The sequence below is a fragment of the Archocentrus centrarchus genome, chromosome 19 (genome assembly GCF_007364275.1).
Source record: "Archocentrus centrarchus isolate MPI-CPG fArcCen1 chromosome 19, fArcCen1, whole genome shotgun sequence".
Classification (NCBI taxonomy): domain Eukaryota; kingdom Metazoa; phylum Chordata; class Actinopteri; order Cichliformes; family Cichlidae; genus Archocentrus; species Archocentrus centrarchus.
Window position 1 is genome coordinate 29,509,869 of NC_044364.1, and position 14,567 is coordinate 29,524,435.

At 44.9% G+C, this 14,567-nt stretch overlaps 1 protein-coding gene across 1 annotated transcript in view; it reads left to right on the forward strand.

The window, feature by feature from the left end:
* tanc2b (tetratricopeptide repeat, ankyrin repeat and coiled-coil containing 2b) overlaps positions 1 to 14,487 on the forward strand; it is a 135,958-nt gene extending 121,471 nt beyond the window's left edge. Inside the window, exons 21-30 of the mRNA XM_030755739.1 lie at positions 1 to 207; positions 1,681 to 1,774; positions 2,810 to 2,943; positions 3,314 to 3,437; positions 4,060 to 4,235; positions 5,744 to 5,876; positions 8,006 to 8,097; positions 9,591 to 9,737; positions 9,850 to 9,950; positions 10,099 to 14,487. Coding sequence (XP_030611599.1) covers positions 1 to 207; positions 1,681 to 1,774; positions 2,810 to 2,943; positions 3,314 to 3,437; positions 4,060 to 4,235; positions 5,744 to 5,876; positions 8,006 to 8,097; positions 9,591 to 9,737; positions 9,850 to 9,950; positions 10,099 to 12,169 — 3,279 coding nt within the window. The 3' untranslated portion in view covers positions 12,170 to 14,487. The remainder of the gene's footprint in view (positions 208 to 1,680; positions 1,775 to 2,809; positions 2,944 to 3,313; positions 3,438 to 4,059; positions 4,236 to 5,743; positions 5,877 to 8,005; positions 8,098 to 9,590; positions 9,738 to 9,849; positions 9,951 to 10,098) is intronic.
* Positions 14,488 to 14,567: the final 80 nt, after the last annotated feature.

Below are 14,567 nucleotides of genomic sequence, written 5' to 3' on the forward strand. Positions count from 1 at the left end.
GTGGACCACTTGGATAAGAATGGGCAGTGCGCCCTGGTTCATGCAGCCCTCAGGGGCCACATGGAGGTCGTGAAATATCTTATCCAGTGTGACTGGAGCATGGGGTCGCAACAGCAGTCACCGCAAACCCAACAACAGCCGAACTTCACCAAGAGTCACGCAGTCCAGCAGGCTCTGATCGCTGCAGCCAGTATGGGATACACAGAGGTACAGCAGGGGCGCATGGATGGGGTCTGAATGTAGCTGTTACTGTTGTTACTTTGACTTCATTGCTCTTATTGAACATTTTCATTTTGTAGTGTCTCTGTGTTAAGAAGAAAAATACATAAAATTCTAGAAATACTTGTTATTGCACCCTTTTGTGGCTTTGTGTACCACATCTGCACCAAGGCTGGTGGTAAATCAGATTTAGTAACCCAGTAAAAGAAGCAATAACTTCAGAATTTCTCATTGGAGCTTGTTCTGCAGTGTGTAAGCCATTTGTTAAAGATGCTCTGTAGAGATTATTGTTTTTTTAAAAAGACACACAAAGAAAGGTTACACTACCTCTATAAAAGTTTGGAGTCATTAATAAATGCCAGGGTTTCTCAAAGTAAACTTATGTAGCAGCCCATTGGTCAGAAATGTTATAAATAATGAATACTGAGTAATGCAGTCATTTATCATGCTTCATTAAAGGATTTAACGCACTATCTCGCTTTTACAGATGTGCATTTTTAAACATCACTCCTGCCTTCCAGTGACACATGGAATAAACTAATACAATTTTATCGTGTTAAAATTCAAACTGATCATTTTAGTCCAGCTGAAAATTCAGATTTGAGACTCTGCAGATCTCACTGGTTCAGCCTTTGTAGGTTTGTTGTTCCACCAGGAAGAAGTTCCTCTGAGACCAAACAACCACAAACTTAATCAAACTGCCAGTTTGAGGACCTGTGAGGAGTTTATTTGAGGACCTGTGAGGAGTTTATTTGAGGACCTGTGAGGAGTTTATTTGAGGACCTGTGAGGAGTTTATTTCCCAAACTCTGATGTGTGCGTTGTCTTGTCATCGTTGTGCACTGATGTCTCCCATGTCTTTCTTTTTTGTGGAGGGAGTAGTACACACTGTTGTATGAGTACTTGAGTCGTCCTCTTGCAGTAGCCTTTGTTTCTGAGAGCAGAATTAGGATTTTTGGCCCTTTTGAGACAGACAGGAGGCTGCTCCAAACACTCAACTGTCCAAATGTACTATTTCTTTAATTTAATTAGTATACTTAAAACTGGATAATTGGATGAACACAGTGTGCCACTGAAACACAGGAGTTAAAAATGGGCCTAGCTGGCTAGCTAGTTGTTGTCCTCCTTACCTTTGCTGAAGCTGTGCAGGGTGTGTCTGCATGTAACTAGCAGCTGTTAGTTAGACGTGCCTGCTGTAGGCAGTTAGTTCAAAGGGTTAGTTAATGGCAGTGTAATGGAAGAGATGAGTAGTAGGTTAAGGAGGCTGATGTGACCTCTAATGTAAATTATGCTCTGTTATAAATATTTTCTGCAGTTGACTGACAGAAGTCTGGTTGTCAGTGTGGTTGCTGATAATGACTTGAGTCTCTTGAATACAGCAGATTTTAGGGTTGTAGATTCCAGTCTATAAGAGTAAACTTGGACATTAATCTGTGCCTTCTTGAATCTTCTTCCCCATCAGATTGTGTCCTACCTGCTGGACCTGCCAGAGAAAGATGAAGAGGAGGTGGAGCGGGCTCAGATCAATAACTTTGACACCTTGTGGGGAGAGACAGGTGGGAGTCCATACTCTAACCGAGCATTACACATATAAAACCAGCAGTTCAGTACTGACAGATGACTGCGAATGGTTTATGTGCTCATGTTAAATCCCCTGTGCAAATGCAAAGATATATAGTCTTTTTTTTTCCCTGAGACATAAAGTTCAGACTGATGGAGTTTTTGTGAGAGGCTTTTTCACTGCGAGGCAGAGCGCTGCAGTGCGGCTGTGGGAGATGTTTCTTGTGTGTGTGCTGCCAGCTCCTGCTGCTGCGTCAGACGCTGATGACAGTGCAGTGGTGTCATTGGAGCATAGACAGGGCTGGGCTCACAGGGGGGGAGGTGGGGGGTGGTGACTGCGCTCTAGGGTGCTTAGAAATGACTAGTCTGATTGCACTGTAGCAGGGTGTTGAGAAATGTAATGTATCATTATAACCTAGAGCTATAAAACCTCATTGCAATCTTTAGTGCCCCTGCTGCAGTTCTGGAGCGACTGTTTCTCACTGTCATTTGAAGAGAGGAGTCATTCAGCTCTGCTTTCATTGTTTATACGGGATCAAAAGGGTAACAGCTGTTCTGGCAGATGATTTCTAATCCCTGGGTTACTAGCTAGGTCAGCTGGAAGTATGCTAACAGGCTGAGGCATATGCATATTGACACTTATAGTCTACAGTATATCAAAGTGTTTCCCCAGCAAAGAATAAATAGGTTGAAGCTGGGGTCACCCTGCCAGATCTGCAGAGATATATTCACGCTACTTAAATTATTCCAGTTATAATTTCTCTTCTCTCCCCTCTCCTCGAGCCCGTTGTTCAAATATTTTGTTTGCAAAGAGCAGCCAATCACAATGCAGGGAAGGGAGCTGAAATAGCTTATTTGAGACACAGGATGGATTAGGGGCTCAAGTCCCAGCATAAGATGAATAAGGATTCTAGGTTTTAGAGTCCAAGAATAAAAGTATGTAGTTAGAAATATTGTAAGAGCAAATAATATGCTAATGTTGTGCTCCTAACTGGCCATAACATCACATGATTGTATATTTCTGTGCTCAGCTCTGACTGCAGCCTCTGGTCGTGGGAAGCTGGAGGTTTGCCGTCTGTTACTGGAGCAGGGTGCAGCTGTGGCTCAGCCCAACAGACGAGGCATTGTCCCGCTGTTCAGCGCCGTCCGGCAGGGACACTGGCAGGTCAGTGGCCACCTGATCCCTCTGCTCGAGAAAAAGATTTTGGTTTTAAAACTTGGTATGGTATTATCAGAGCTCACTCCAGATTCAGTAAAGAATCAATGATTTTACTTCTTGTTACATTTTTTCAAGCAGTAATGCAAAAAAAAAAAAAAAAAAAAACGTTAATTATTGCAACTCAAATATCTTTCTGGATTTTGGACCAATAGTTGGACAAAATTAGACATTTAGATCTCCTTGGGCTTTGGGATATTGTGATGGGAATCTCTGTTTTTCCTGATGTTGCGTAGGCTGACTTCTAGCTGCAGTTTTCCTGTTAACTTATCTCCTTGCTGTTCTATGATAAAGTGGATGCTGTGTTTGGGTGTTGCAGATTGTGGACCTTTTACTCACACATGGAGCAGATGTGAACCTGGCTGACAAGCAGGGCCGTACGCCTCTGATGATGGCGGCCTCAGAAGGACACCTGGGAACTGTGGAGTTTTTACTAGCTCAAGGTAAGCTGTCCAGAAAAAAAAGACCCTGAAAACAAATTGAAACTCTGTCAGGTCTATGCATTTAGCAAAAAAAAAAATATTTGTGGCACAGCTGAAACCCTTTAAACACATAAATATATTAGTAGGAAGTGTCTGTGTAAAATTACTGGACATATCTCAGCAGATGTTCTGAAATTGAATAGCTAAGGAAAGAAATGTGTGGCAGTGATGGTCGTGTCAGCGCTTAAGGTTTTTACTGCACTACTAAATGTTTCTGGTGCAAACACACAGTCATGGTCAGAGCTGACAGATGGAAGGAGAGTCAGATTTGACAGGCCAGAGGAGCCAGTGAGGGGAAACAAAATCTCCTTAAAATTCAAAAGATTCAAAGCAGATATATTTGCCTCAAACTGATATGCGATCATAGCACAAGAATACTGACTGCACTAATATAACTGAGCATAATTACAGTTTTCAAATTATCTTTACTCTGGTTGCATTCAAATTAAATCAACAGAAGATTTACAAAATCAATCAAAAGTAATACAGCAGTTACAAAAAAAATTACACACCAGTCAACCACAGATTACTGTTCAAAAGACGCCTGGCTGCGTCTCACTGCTGCTGCTGTTTCCTGTCCCAGGAGCCTCCCTGTCTCTGATGGATAAGGAGGGTCTGACCGCTCTGAGCTGGGCGTGTCTGAAAGGCCACTTACCTGTTGTCCGCTGTCTCGTGGAGAGCGGAGCCGCCACTGACCACGCGGATAAGAACGGACGCACACCCCTCGACCTGGCTGCCTTCTACGGTGATTCTGAAGTGGTATGTAGCTGCTTGGGAACCAAAGGGATGCGTGTACAGTACCCGTACGTAGCTGGTACAATCGTTCCAATTTAGGACTAGCTTACCTACCGAGTCTGTGTATGGCTTATTTTGTTCAGGCAAAGCATGAGAACATAAGCTTCTATTGCATATTTATTTCAATCAAAGAGTAACTGCATGTGATTTTGACAGATAAGATGGAAACAAGGTTTTAAAGTACTGGAAGGTTTCCTTAAACTTGAAGTCCTGCTGAGTCCTGTTTGAGCAGGCTGTGGGTTTGTGCAGTTTAGGTATCTGGTGTCCAGAGTAAAAGATTAAATGCCTTTGCTCAAATTCAGCCTCAGAAGTATCAAAGTTTCAAGTTTTGGTTTTTTTTGGCTTGTATTCATAAACAATGACAGGAAGTCTTGAACCAAAAAGCAACTGAATACACTGAAAAACCCCAAATTTTTGTTGCTCTCAGAGGCAAAGTCAGCAGACTAGCAGACTGTTCCCAAATCCTGCAGCCATTTTGAAATTATCACTATATAATTATTGTGGTCAAAAGAATTCATGATGGCTGTACTATTGCAATATTATTACCTCACCCTGACAGATGAAGGGGTTTTGTTTTTGATAGCATTTGTCTGTGTTTGTCTGTCTGTGTCTGTCTGTCTGTCTGTCCATGTCTGTGTCTGTGTCTGTCTGTGTCTGTGTCTGTGTCTGTCTGTGTCTGTCCCTGTCTGTCTGTGTCTGTCCCTGTCTGTCCGTGTTTGTGTCTGTCTGTCTGTCCATGTCTGTCTGTGTCTGTCTGTCTGTGTCTGTCCATGTCTGGCTGTGTCTGTCTGTCTGTGTCTGTCCATGTCTGTCTGTCCGTGTCTGTCTGTGTCTGTCTGTCTGTCCGTCCATGTCTGTCCGTCCATGTCTGTCTGTCCGTGTCTGTCCATGTCTGTCCGTGTCTGTCTGTCTGTCCATGTCTGTCTGTCTGTCTGTCCGTGTCTGCCTGTGTCTGTCTGTCTGTCCGTCCATGTCTGTCCATCCCTGTCTGTCTGTCCGTGTCTGTCCGTGTCTGTCCATGTCTGTCCGTGTCTGTCTGTCTGTCCATGTCTGTCTGTCTGTCTGTCCGTGTCTGCCTGTGTCTGTCTGTGTTTGTGTGTCTGTCTGTTAGCAGGATAACTTGGAAAATTATGAAAAGAATCTGATGAAAATTGAGTTGTTGGGGTGGTACAGGGAACAATTGATTTCATTTTGGTGGTGATCCGGTCAAAGGTTTTGACCTTTGACCTGAGGTTTTACCTTTCTCATCTATAGATTCTTAAACCACAATGAGGTGAGCCATGAAATTTGGCATATGTGTTCTTTACTCTTCAAAGGTGTGCAACACAAGCTGGAATCTGTATTATATCTTTACTAACCCTGGGCTGACTAAAAGTGATTATATAAAAGTTTAGGACAAGGCCTCTAAATGAGGATGAAGTATTTTTGCAGAAAGTAATCAGATGCCTTCTCACATTTTTTTGTCTGTCCAGGTCCAGTTCTTGGTAGACCACGGTGCCATGATAGAGCACGTAGACTACAGTGGGATGCGTCCTCTCGACAGGGCGGTGGGCTGCAGAAACACATCAGTGGTGGTCGCCCTGCTCAAGAAAGGAGCCAAGATAGGTAAGATGAGGTGAACAGAATTAAAGAATGTAGCATTTAGCACACACAGAGGGACTCTTAATGCAGCACCTTTGTTCTGTAGCGCCACAATAAAGCATTATGTGCCTGCTGTGAAATAAGATACAATTGTAGATTGTATTTTGGTTGAAAAGGTCGTTCATCGGAGTTCAAGCATGAGCTGCATGAAACACTATAAAGGAGAATCCACAGATGATTGCGTTCACACTTGCTGCTGGTCATTACAGAGCACTGTAGCGCTCTAAGGCAATAAGCCATGGATTCAGGTTTGTGTCTCCATGTAGCATAAACAACTTCCTGCGACTGTATGTCATCCACCCCCCCTACTGCTGCACCACGCTGCTTCTCCACAGCTATTTATGGCTCTGATGTGTGTTTCTTTTTATTGTACTACTGTTGCCGTTGTGTTGTTTTGCTTTCTCTCTCTCTGTCATGTTCTCTCAGTGCCTCTGTTTGTGCTCACGCTATCTCCCTGTTTCTCACTCAATCACGTCCTCTCTCTCGATTCCTCTGCGGTTGCTCAGAGACAGGTTGTTATTAGCGCTTGCGGTGTTTCTTTTCAATATCGTTTTTCTTTCTCTTTTTTGCCGAGGCACTTATCTCCGCTTCTCACTGCTGCTTGTATTCCTTTTCTCACTTCTCTTCCTCCTCCACCACCATCATCACCTCTCTTTCTCTTTCACCCTCCTGCTGTTTCTATCTCTTTCTTTCCTCTCGCTCCTACGCACTCCCACACCCCTGTTTCTCTGGCAATCCTGCCCTCCCCTTCCCACTTACACTCCTTCCCTTGCTCATGACCTCCTTCCTCCTCCCCTATCCCCCCGCCTCTCTCTCCGGCCCCAGGATGTCAGACGCTGCCCAGTCGGCCCCGAGGTAAAGCCAAGGCTGTCGACTTCTCACCCTACCAGGCATTTTGACAGCTCTATCTCCTCTCTCTGTGTTGTCTGTGTCGTCCTAAGTGTTGGCAGGCAAGCTTAGCTACCAAAAACCTTCCCAAACTGACAAATGATAACATGCAAAGGTATTAGCACTGACAGAGATGCAGTCAGGATTGCCTAGAGGTAGATTCTAATGTTGAAGTGGTTAATGACAGCATGCCCAGCCTCCAGGCTATGACGTCGTATCAAGGTGTTGACCCTCCATCCCACCGATGCATGACAGAAGCCCTCAGTAACACTTGCGTGGTGGTGATTTAACGGAACTGCATGCATTTGTAATACCTCTGTACCACCGCCACCACAGACTGCAGTGATAAACCACCGACCTCTGCATCGCTCATCCTCCAAACGTTTGCTCAGTGTCAGCCAGGCCAGGCAGCAGCACTCCCACCCTCACCACCAGCTCAGGGGGGCAGCTCACACCTGCAGAGCCCCGTTTTATCCCTCCTGCTTGCCTCTTTTGTTTACTGTAACTGCCCCTGTGTCTCCTTGTGCAAGATCCCCCCCCTCCTTTTCATCTCTGTGGTGTTTGCACATGTGTCAAGGATTGCTTTTGCGCAGATACAACAAAGACAGTTTTAGTCAAGCGATTGTGTTTGATTTCTCAGTTTGTTCCTGGTGGTTTTTTTTCCCCGTTTCATTTTATACGTGGCTTTTCCTGCTTTTTAATCACATCTGTGAATTACTGTACATCTGCACTTCTTCACAAGACAGAAACTGTGTCTCTTTAGAAAGTCATGACAGTATGATTTTGTTTCTTTTCTACACATCTCTACCAGGTTTGCCTGGGCCAAAGCATATTTGCAGGTATTGCGTACAGTTAATTGTAAAAAAAAACAAAACAACTTTTCACAACGATGTTAAGTGCTCATTTTTATACTACAAATATGCCCTTTTAAAAAAAAAAACATTGGCAAATAGCATTTGACCCAGGCATGACGTCACAATGGTCACAGTGTTCTTGAGGCATCAGGACAGTGTTTGTAATTTTTCCTCTGCAGTGGATTGGCTGTCTTTTTCTCTCCCATTCCCCCATTTTGGCTGTTGTCTTCATTCCTGTTATTATTGTTGTGTGTACTGTGACTCCCAGTCGCTTCTCTCTTTCTCCTCCTCCTCCTCCCCCCTGCTTATTACTGTGTCTTTCTTTCATCTGCTCCCCCCTCTGTCACACAGGTCCGGCCACGTGGGCCATGGCCACCTCCAAACCCGACATCATGATCATCTTACTCAGCAAACTCATCGAGGAAGGGGACAGTTTCTACAAGGTCAGAGAACACGCTGTGCACTCAGTTCAGATTTCATGCTGGGAATCAAAGATAGGTGATGAATGTACGAGTTTAAAGATGCCTTATCGGTAACATTTTAGACACTCATCAAACAGCTGTGGTCTTTGTGTTGCATAACGGGGTATAAATCTGTTTTAGAATATTTTCAAGCCAAATACATTCTTAAAACAACAACTCGGCACTCTCTCTTTACAAACACATTTAAATGGCCAATTTAGACATTTTGCTATTTATCCATCTGGATTATTTTTGTGCAGATTGCCAAATTTTGGAGACTAGTACATGTCTGTGCCACAGCATTGTTTGGTCTGTGATTTTTAGTCAGTTATTAGGCAGTTTCTATGCAACATAATGAAAGCTTTGTGGATATGAATGTAATGGTTGAGAGATTAAACCATAGGTGTCATAGGTGCATAAACCCTACAAATGGGTAAATTGGCAGTTGTCAGGTCATCAGTTTTGTGGATATAAATTACCTGTTATTGTTGTGCTTTTTATAGGATATAAGTGCATAAATGCTACAAGTGGGTATTTTTAGCGTCTTGTTAGGTAGTTGATAGACAACAGGATGCCATCATAATACAGATAAAGGGGAATAAGCTATACCTGCGTGCTAATTTTGGATCCTCGCCTCCTGATGGTGCAGGAGGAGTTCACAAAGAAACGCTGTGATGGATGTTGGCTGCAAAGACGTTTGCCTTCTCTTAAATGGAATTAAAAAACTAAAAGTGCCAAAAATACCAAAAGTAAAACTCAGCAGCAACGTGTCTCTCCAGAAGGAGGCTGCTCCTGGGTGATTGTTGAAGAGTTCCAAAATACAAATTTGATTTTATTTCATTTCTTTTATTATTTTTTGAGCAACTGAATTGTGATTCGTGGAAAGTTTTTCAAATGATTTAATCCCTCTGTACAGTATGTTCTCCAAAAACAGGCAACTCCCAGGAAAACAATCTAGATGAGTAAATCGTGTTGCAGGACGTTTTGGAATTTGGGAGGATTTTTGGGCAGCATCGTGGCTCAGTGGTTAGCCCACACATCCTGCATGTCAGTTATTTGTTTTTACTGATTTGTGTATAACAGAAATGTAATTTTCATATTTTGAATGACTTTGGTCACAAAGCAATAACACAAAACTGAGCATCAAACTTCTGAAGAATATGATGAGGAGCTGGGACCTCTCTGTGGGGAGTTTGCACTTGAATTTCCTCCCGCAGTCCAAAGACATGCTCGGTAGGTTAATTGGTGATTCTAAATTGGCTGCAGGTGTGAATGTGAGGTGCACTCTCTCCCCGCGATAGCTAGGACAGGCTTCACCACCTCCTGTAGAACCCTCAATTGGAGCCTCCCGTCTCTGCAAATGAGCTCAGTCTCAAAACAGATTTTGGCTTTTTAACTGCCGTCTTCACATTACTGTTTTATTTCACTGTAAAGAGAGGATGAAGCAGATTTATCTTTTTGTATTTGTCCAACAGAAAGGGAAGGTGAAGGAGGCTGCGCAACGTTATCAGTACGCTCTCAAAAAGTTTCCACGCGAAGGCTTCAGCGAGGACCTTAAGACATTCAGGGAACTCAAAGTATCGCTCTTCCTCAACCTGTCCCGATGTCGGAGGAAAATGAACGTAAGTCAGCAGAAAATGCCAAAATGTTACAGCTGAAGGGTGTTACTAAAACTATTAATGCTTAATAATGCTGTGTTGTTCAGTAGCGTTCTCCTGTGCTTGATCTCTGCAGGACTTTGGGATGGCTGAGGAATTTGCTACTAAGGCGCTCGAACTGAAACCAAAATCATATGAAGCATATTATGCCAGGGCACGCGCCAAGCGGAGCAGCAGGTACTTTTATCCTCCTATAGATCAAGGAAATGCTTTAATCCCGTCCTCTCGCTCTCATCCTCCTTTTAAAATAATCTCTATACAATCCTCTCCCAGATTTTTATCATGCATGTGCCTCCATGTGGGTTTTTTTTCTTCTCTTTTTTAGACAATTTCCTGAAGCCTTAGAGGACCTCAATGAAGCCATGAAGCAGTGCCCCAATAACAGAGAAATCCAGCGGCTGCTCCAGAGGGTCGAAGAGGAATGCCACCAGCTTAACCAGGAGGAGCACCAGCAGCAGGACCTGGAGCTGGAGCCTCCACCGTCGCCCCCTCCTACGCCTCCCCCAGAAGAGGAGGAGTCCCTGTCTCTGTCCATGCCCCTCCCCCCTCCACCAGAGCCCCGTCTGGAGGACATGGAGCCCGTTCAGGACTTGTTTGAGGATGAGGACTACTTGGAGCAGGAGTTGGAAGCCATGTCGATGGGTCTGCCCCCACCTGAGTCTCTCACCAATCCTTCCAGCCTTCCCATCATTCAGAGTCCACCCCTCTCCCCCACACATCCAGATCAGATTTACTTAGCTGGAGGCTCACCCATGGGCCAGCCCTATGAATACCACCCCACCTCCTCCTCCATGTCTTCCCCAACTCGGGGCTCCTACCAGCCCACGTCGCCTTCCCTCTCCCCAACGCATCAAAACTCCCATTACCGACACAGTCCACCTCACACCTCCCCAGTGCACCAGCCATCCTACCGTTTCAGCCCACCTCCTATGGGTACCGGGGGTCAGGGGATGGATCACCAGAGCCCGCCTCCTTCCCCTTTACGTCGGGCTGCTCAGTATAGAGCCAGTCCACCGCTAGAAAGTGTTTGTCTGTACAGGTCCCAGTCTGGGTCACCTGTGCGCTACCAGACAGAGCAGCTCCCCGGCCGACCCAAATCTCCCCTCTCCAAGATGAGCAGCCAGCGTTCATTCCAGCTGAGTTCACAACCCTCTTTATCCTCCCAGCACCACCAAGCCCAAGGCCTTCGTCTGCAGCCTTCTATAGCCCAAATAGTCCGCACAAACCAGCCCAGCAATGTAATGGGAAATAGTAGTTATGGTGGCCAGATGGGCCACTCCATGGGTGGTCGCTACCAAGGGGGTTCAATGGATGTGGAGAGCCGCTTGGTCTACCAGCCCTCCCTGGATGGACGGTCAATGTCCCAAGTCCAGGCCAGCCTCAGTTCTGGGGCCCTCTGTCAGCACGGCGGCCGAGGAGGGGTTATGGAGTCGAGCCTGTTGAAGGATGAGCTACCCCAGCGCCCCTCCTCTGCCTACCGCGCCAGCAGTGGGGGCCCAGGGGGCATCCGTTACAGCCAGACACCTCAAATAAGCCGCAGCCAGTCAGCCGCCTACTACCCAGTCTCTGAACATGTGCTCGAGCGTGCCAATGCCATGCCCCCCTGCCAGCTGGGCTCTCCTGAGATCCCCCATATGGTGAGACGCCCCGTGAGTGCCAATACTACTGAAATGAAGCAGCATGTGCCCACTCCCAGGCCTCTCATCCATTCTCAGAGCGTAGGCCTTCGATTCTCACCTTCCAGCAACAACATCTCAACTGGATCCACCTCGAATTTAGCGCCAGGTTTCAGGCCTTCCTCTTCCATTCAGCAGATGGAGATCCCCTTGCAAGCCACATATGAGCGTACCTGTGATGACATCTCTCCCATCTCTCCCTCCCAGGGAGGCGGGGGACTGTATCAGGGAGAGACCACTCGCTCCCGCAATACGCCTTTTATGGGGATCATAGACAAGACGGCTCGGACTCAGCAGTACCTGCATCAACCCTCGCGGTCCAGGGCCATGACATCCATGGACTCTGCCATCAGCCCCACCTCGCCCGGCCAGCTGGTCCAGCAAGGCTCCACCTACAGTCCCCCCGCCTCACTAGGAAATATTGCCTACTACAACAAGACCAACAATGCCCAAAATGGACACCTGTTGGAAGAGGATTACTACTCCCAGACTCAGCCCCCCTCTCTAGGCAAGCTGGCCAACGGCTCCCGAGGCAGTGGAGACATCCTGGAGCGGGTCAGCCAGGTGCCCACCTACCCAGACGTGAAGGTGGCGAGGACTCTGCCAGTGGCACAGGCCTACCAGGACAACATGTACCGGCAGCTGTCACGTGACTCCCGGACCCAAGGCCCCACCTCCCCCATCAAACCAAAGAGACCATTTGTGGAGTCGAATGTGTGATGGCCTGTCTGTGATTGGATGGTTGGACTCGGCTTGTTAGTGGAACTGAGAGAGGAAAAAATATTTAGCTCAACAGAAGATGCGATGGGTGTATGTGTCATGGACGAACTCATCTTAAAGAATTCACGAGAGACAGAAAAACACACACACACACACACACACACACACACACACACACACACACACACACACACACACTCATTTAGGGTATTAGACATTAACTTATATGAAAAACATAAACAGTGAGAAGTGATTCTTTCAATATCATAATCTGCACACAGGTAGGATAACAGGAGGGTCGTGAGTTCTGATCTACATCAGAGACCAGTGCACTTCCAACATGTGGCACATCGTCCCCACATGTGACCACATCAGGTGGGACTCTTAAGAGTGAAAGTACTACTCATCGGACTCTACTTGTGGACTCTGTATCCATCTTCTGTTCTTTCAAAGTGTGCTCTTAACCAAGGTTGCTAGTAGGCTCTATTCTATGTAATACAATATTATATGTTCAATACTGTACATTGTTCAGAAAATACAAATGGCTCAACAACTCACTACTTAGAGAAAAATGACAATATTTATAATTAAGTTATATATTGTACATAAAAAGAAAAGAAAGCATAGTTTGCATTTTGACTTTTATTCTGTTAACCCTGCCTCTGTGTCACGCTGCAAGTCATGGATGTGGAAATCTGAGCGGTGCGAGGAACGAGGGACACAGACAGACTTTGACTGCTGGATTTTGTTACAGTATAATGCAGCAGAATGCAGCAACCTGCAGATTATTTTATGGCATATTAGAAAATGGTAATCATTCCCACTTCCCCGGCAACATGGTCACATGTATTTTGTTCTACCAGCGAACCAAAAGATCTTCAGGAGTTTACAGAGAAAACAAGGACTGGAGAGGAGTATTTGTCTCTTTTGCATTGTAATACCAATCACAGTTATCACAATAATTACAGATGTAATAGAAAATGATTTTGACTGAAACGCCGTTAACGAGCAGTGAAGGCCTTAAGCTTTTTTTGACATATTATTCTCTCAGTAAGCAATGCAGGCAAAGTGTTAGTAGTTCAGGAGTGTTCATTCATGTTTCACTGAGCCATGCTGGTCGATGGTGAGCAGCACGTCCTCTGAGAGGTGCTTTTATCAAATGGTGCAAAAAATGAGCGTCAAAGTTCGCCTCTGTCCCTCCTTCGTGCAAGTGATGGTGGAAAATGCTCAGCGACTAAAAGCAAGCAAATGCATACACGACCACTGTTACCAGCCTTTCCCGTTCTTCTGCATCGTTTTTATCATTTCTTTTTGATCACAATGCATTTTTATTCAGCCACCTCTGCACTAAACATGCCTGGTAAGGTCTTAACTAAGAGTGCACTTTATGTATTTTACTTATTTTGTTGTTACGATTGTTGCTTTAGGAACACGTGAAAGTGGGTGTGTGATCAGTCAGACCTCTGATCAGTGCTAACCACACTATAACAGACACTTATTATATGATTTGCATCACAGTGGTGAATGCCAGTGTTCAGAATCTGGGGGGAGATATAGACTTTCTAGCACAAGTAGTTTGTATTGGCTCAGATATTGCACCCGGTGCAGCTTGGGTTTGTTAGATAAGCAAGTCTGTTTTGAGAGGCAAATCATATTTAACTACTCCACCTCATAGAAATATGTTCCTCTAACTTTAAATCACTGGTTTTGACTCCGTGTCCACTGGTGCACATCTTGAAAATAAGTCGAATCTACTGCAGCAACAACAAAAGAGAGAGAGACTGAGATTTTAGTATCCAGGAGCTCTGAAATTTGAGTCATCGAGATGAGGAGTGATGAAAATATTCAAGCAATTTATACATGTGGGAATGGTTATAGACTATTTGTCGGTAACATTTTATTTGGGATGTCTGCTAAAGAATAAATGGAGACGGTTAGACTGTCGCCTGTTTGTCCTCAGTTTCACCTGCTACTGGAGAGAAGCCCTACTTATCTTTACAGAAATGAAGGTATAAACTGTATTATACTTAATTTAAACAAGAATTTTTAAGTTGAGGATATTTGAGGGTGTATGGTTTCAAACTGTGTATATTAGTTTGCTGTAAATAGTCTGATGCATGTTCTATTCTTTCCATGACCTCAAGCAGAAACATGTATAGCAGTGTCCCTGGTGTGTGCGTGCGTGTGTGTGTGTGTGTGATACAATGTTCGGATCAAGATAAGGAGACTGCTATCCCCGAACTTATCCTTATCATTTTCCTTCAATCACACCAGACCAAAAGGTTCTTTTTATTTTATTTGAACGTATTTGCTTGCTGAGCAGAGTTCTCTTGTCTGTAAATGTGAGCTTTCAGATCGCTGTGATAAAGTTTAATTAAAAACAATAAAAAAGAATGTG